We start from the raw sequence: 4,859 nt of genomic DNA on the forward strand, positions 1-4,859 counted from the left end.
GGGAGGACCTCCACGTGGGACGCTAGCATCAGTGGGAAGCAGGAGCCGGAGTGTCAGTGGAAGAACTGCAGTGGCTGTTGATGGACTGGATGAAGGAGCGCTCACAGCAGCCACTGAGAGCAAATTTCTATGGACCCCTGATGAGTCTGGGGTCTCTAATGGGAGCCATGACACTATTATAGCAAGTCATATGATGTTTTTCACTGCCCAAGATCTAATCCTCAGGGCGCAGGCAGCGCAGGAATTCTTTGTTTCTCACAATGCATGCTTCTATCTTATCCATACACTCGAGCAGTTCATTTTCCTTGTATTCTCGAGGGTGCACACTGAAAGTATGGTCTCGGCACATCGCTCTGCCTGCTAGGGTCATGCAGCAAGCTGCCAATAATGATGGTGAGTAGGTGGTAAATAGGTAATCAGGCAGAGTCAGAACTGCAATATCTCTGGCTAGAGCAATGGCTTTGTCATTGTGCGATAGCTTCCCATCAATTACACAGAGATGGAAGTAGTGTTGCAGGAACTCGGCTACTGTGGGAACTTCCAGATGGAATTGGAGTTCTGTCAGTATAGTGCGCTCAAGCTGGAGTAATTGGACTCGGCTGAAGGTGTTAAAACACAAATCCAGCAGCTGTTTAACAGTTGGATGCCGTCGTGTCTCCACCTGAAGGGGATCCATAAATTAGTAACTTGTACAAGGAATGGGTTGCAAGTTCTTACAGAATGTAGTCTACATACATAAATAGCAAACAGTGATGTTCTGATCTATCATTTTATATATATATATATATATATAAATATATATATATTCGTATATATAAAAGGGTTGGCCAAAAGCTTGTGACCAGAAGCAGCATCTACGGACGATTATCAAGATCACAGATGCACGCAGGAGGCATTTATTTCCTACAGAGATCTCCTGCTGCATTTGCATATTAGTTGGACAGTATTACACAGTTGCTTCCTAGCAGCTGTCCAATACCGCCCACATCTGAATCAAGCCCTTTATCCCCAGGAGGTACATACCACTTTGCATGCAATGAAGAGGGATGCCACACCCACCAACTGGAATATTCCAGCGGGCACCTGGACAGATGTTAGGAATCTATCAATGATGTTGACCGTTAGACACAAGGACTCCAATTCCAGGTGAAGGTGCTTGTGAACGCCAAATAGCCAGAGGATAAGTTTTCCTCGACACTCTGGTCTGAGCTGCAAGAAAAACACCATTCACAATTCAGAATTAAGTGAAGAACAAAACATTAAATATTTAACTTTAGATAAATAATCCTGGGTTTGAAATAGGGCTGATAATATTAACATATCCTATGTATGCGATTTTCCATTAGATTTAATATACTAAATATAAATTGCCTAAATATATAGGAATAACTTCAAGGCCTATCTGCTTACAGCCTTACACCCCTGACACAAGTTGGAATTAAAGGGTGTAAATGGGGTACATGAGAAATGTAACTTCAAAAAAATTAGCATAAAGCAAAAACATGTACCCTCTGCATAAACCAAATACACCATTACCACTGCAGTAATGGTCATGGTCTGTCCTATGCTAGAAGTCTCTCATACATTGTCATGTTTACATTTCTGAGCAATTTCTAGCATAGGACAGACCATATGGGGAAGACATAGATGTGAGTTGGAAACTTGACATATATTGCAGTATGTGGAACTATCATTTTCGTCATTGAGCAGCCATGGGGGGGACTTAGGGATAGGCACCCCCCCAGGAGACTTAGGTTTAAGCAGCGGGGAAGGGGGGTGGTTAGGCACTTAGAGGGGGGAGTAGGGTTAGGCACAGGGGGAGAGGTTAGGGTTAGGCACCCCTAAGGAGGGTTAGGGTTAGGGGGGTTAGGTTAGATTTGTTGACACTTATCTTACCACGATCGGGATTTCCAGCGCTGTCAGGCTTCTGCTGCCAGGCTCTGCTGTTTTGTCGGGCTGCCGCTGCCGGGATTCAAACTCCCGGCCTTGCGGCAGCCTGGATATCATACCGATTCCACTGAAAGTGCCCTTATGAAAGTCAGCAATAACCTCCTAGCTGCCAAATCAAAGGGCCACTACTCTTTGCTAATTCTCCTCGATCTCTCTGCTGTTTTTAACAATGTTGACCACCCTCTCCTCCTGCAAATCCTTCACTCCCTCTGTCTGCGTGATACTGCCCTCCCCTGGCTGTCTTCCTACGTCTCTAACTGTTCTTACTCTGTCTCCTACACTTTTCTCCCTCTATACATCCACTTTAGGTGAGCTATTTTCTATGTACTATGTACTGTATATAGTCCTGCTATGTACTGCTATATATTCCTGCTAGATATGTTGGTGCTACAGAAATAAGTTGTACTATTAATAATATACAATATACATACCTCTGGCTGGTTGTCCATGCAGTTTGGTGTCAAGTACTTTATCTCTAGCTTCTTCTTAAAATCGTAGCATTCATCTCCATACTCCTTAAAATTCTGCAAGGACATGCTACGTGATGAGTTTAGGAATGGGTCGTTGTTAAGGAGCACAGGCATTCTTGTCTGAAAAACAGGCCTGGAGGTCTCAAACTGATAATGGACCCATGGATTCGATATCAGGTCTCCAGGTATGAGGTACCTGGGCTTCTTCACTTTGCTGCTTGAAGCAGCACTAGTGCATATACAGGAATTTCCTGCATCCTTTGGTGATGCTTCTTGCCTCTTTCTCTTATTAAAACTCTTCTGCTGATTAGACATAACCGCAGAGGGGTAGATGGAGCTGCTGCACCTATAACTAGCAACTTTCATCTGGGCTGAAAATGGAATGTTCACGTTCTACATGCAGCTGTGCTCGCTGCTGATTGGCTGATCAGGAAACTCTGGATTGTGACCTCACAATGAGAACTTAAGTTACGATGGGCTTGTAAATAATGGCACCAGCCAAAGGTGGGTAAAGTTGTGTAGACCTCTTGGTGGGGTTGGCTAGTTTTAGCGCATGTTAACCCGTGGTTTACAGGGCTGGTAAAATGTTATTACATTGAATAGCATTTCCCAGAGTGGCACGGGTAATTAGCTGAGGGGTAACCACCAAGACTAATTGAATTTTCCCTAACCTTTCTAAAGCTACTGTATGTCGTAAAATACACTCCTGTAGCATTAACACATTTATTGAAGAGTAACTAATGAACAGAATTGATTTAAACATGATAATTGGATGTTTTGTTTGCATCAATGTGATTCAGTGACATAAACATACATACAGGCATCTGATAGGACAGATAAATAAGTTAAAATACTACAGAAAAACAGAAAAAAACATTTACATTTCACTCTAGTTTGCATGAGTGAAGTAACACAATGTTTTTTTAATCATAAGTGTTTGTGTTAAATCATGACTTTGTTACTATATTACTGGCCTAACAGTCAATTGTTAGGGAGGGATCGGTATAAAATACCGGTGACTGGATCAAATCCCGACAGGAAAAGCCTGACAGGAGGAGATCCCAACAGCAGCTGGAAAGTTCCCTAACCCTCCCCTTCGCCCCCCCCCCCCCGCCAAACCCTAACTCTCCTTAGGGGATCCTTTCTATGTACCTCACAAAAATGATAGGATAGACTTTGACTCCATTTTGTTATATTCCGCATATTTTCTTGCAATTGGATTTTCAATCTTCATTTAGTCTATCCAACGCACCAGAGGTTACAGCTGCATGTTATCAGATATAGCACATAAGAAGATTCACACACAAATGACCTGAGCTCTTGCAGTGTCTACATGGGACACAGGGCCTGATTAAGCTTTGGGAATAGAGTAAGATATAGCAAGTAATTTTGAACCAGGACAAACTATGTTGCAATGCGAGGCATAGGCAAACGCAGGGGGGGGGGTTCGGCTGCCTGGAAACACCCCTTCCCAGCCCACACCATGACCACAATAGAAATAGTAATATAATCAAATTTTACTAGTGCTGCATCTTCTCTGTATCACAAATGACATAATTAATACCAACTTTTAACATGTATCAGCCAGTAATAAATAACCTATGCACCAACTAGGAGATAAGGAAACCATGCACTGTTAGTGATGTACTGCTATAGAGCCCAATATGTACATATATGTCCAGGGCAGTGCTAGGTTCCTCTGCTGCTCCCCCAGACTTTCTCCAATACTATGGAATGGAGCCCACATCTAAAATAAAAATATTCAGCTCAGGCAGGATGGCCTACGGCTGCATCTAATGGCTTACTGTGATCGCTGGTCCTGTACATGCTGGAATTATGACACACGATATACTTTGTATGACGCATATTAAAGATGGATAAGTGTTAATTCTGCCCTATTCATGGACTGGCCACACTCACTGTAAAATCAAGTATTTGGAAACCCCCCTCTAGAAATCCTGCGTTTCCCACTGCAAGGGGTGTAAATACATACATTTTTTGCCATGCAGGGTAAATACTGGCTACTTTTGCATGTAGCCCACAAATACTGCACAGCTTTATTATTACACTGCAATTTAGATGTCAGTTTGGACATATCCCACCCAAATCTAAATCTCTCTGCTCATTATACATCTGCCCCACCTGCAGTGCAGCATGGTTTTACCAAGATGATCAGTTATGTGCTATATCTTACTCTATTCCCAAAGCTGAATCAGGCCCACTGTCCAAGATTTTTATCATTTTTATTCATTTTGGGGATAAAGTTCATTCTTTATCTTTAACTAGACTACTTGCTAGAATTGAATTTATATTTTTATTTTTCCTATAAATATTATTTGGTTTAGGGGTAGGGAAGGGCATAAGACTGGATCCGGTAATAGTAAATTGTTGTGTTTTCTAAGAATTCTTTCTTCATTATTGTGGTTCTGTCCAAATTTG

General features: G+C 42.3%; 1 protein-coding gene across 1 annotated transcript; it reads right to left on the reverse strand.

Moving 5' to 3' along the window:
• Positions 1–214: 214 nt before the first annotated feature.
• Positions 215–2,735, reverse strand: LOC148508893 (cyclin-O protein B-like). The gene is made up of 3 exons (XM_088443888.1): positions 2,382–2,735; positions 1,024–1,209; positions 215–661 (listed from the first exon to the last, which is right to left on the reverse strand). Exons 1-3 carry the CDS (start codon positions 2,733–2,735, stop codon positions 215–217), a joined length of 987 nt encoding a protein of 328 aa, XP_088300014.1.
• Positions 2,736–4,859: the final 2,124 nt, after the last annotated feature.

Source organism: Taudactylus pleione, unplaced genomic scaffold (assembly GCF_031769625.1).
Source record: "Taudactylus pleione unplaced genomic scaffold, aTauple2 ptg000336l, whole genome shotgun sequence".
NCBI classification, from domain to species: domain Eukaryota; kingdom Metazoa; phylum Chordata; class Amphibia; order Anura; family Myobatrachidae; genus Taudactylus; species Taudactylus pleione.

Coding starts and splice junctions, on each gene's coding strand:
- LOC148508893 (XM_088443888.1), bottom strand. CDS start 2,735: ATGTCTAATCAGCAGAAGAGTTTTAATAAGAGAAAGAGGCAAGAAGCA. Junction 1,210..2,381: donor GCATGGACAACCAGCCAGAG/GTATGTATATTG, acceptor TTTTTCTTGCAG/CTCAGACCAGAGTGTCGAGG. Junction 662..1,023: donor TCTTCATTGCATGCAAAGTG/GTATGTACCTCC, acceptor GATCCCCTTCAG/GTGGAGACACGACGGCATCC.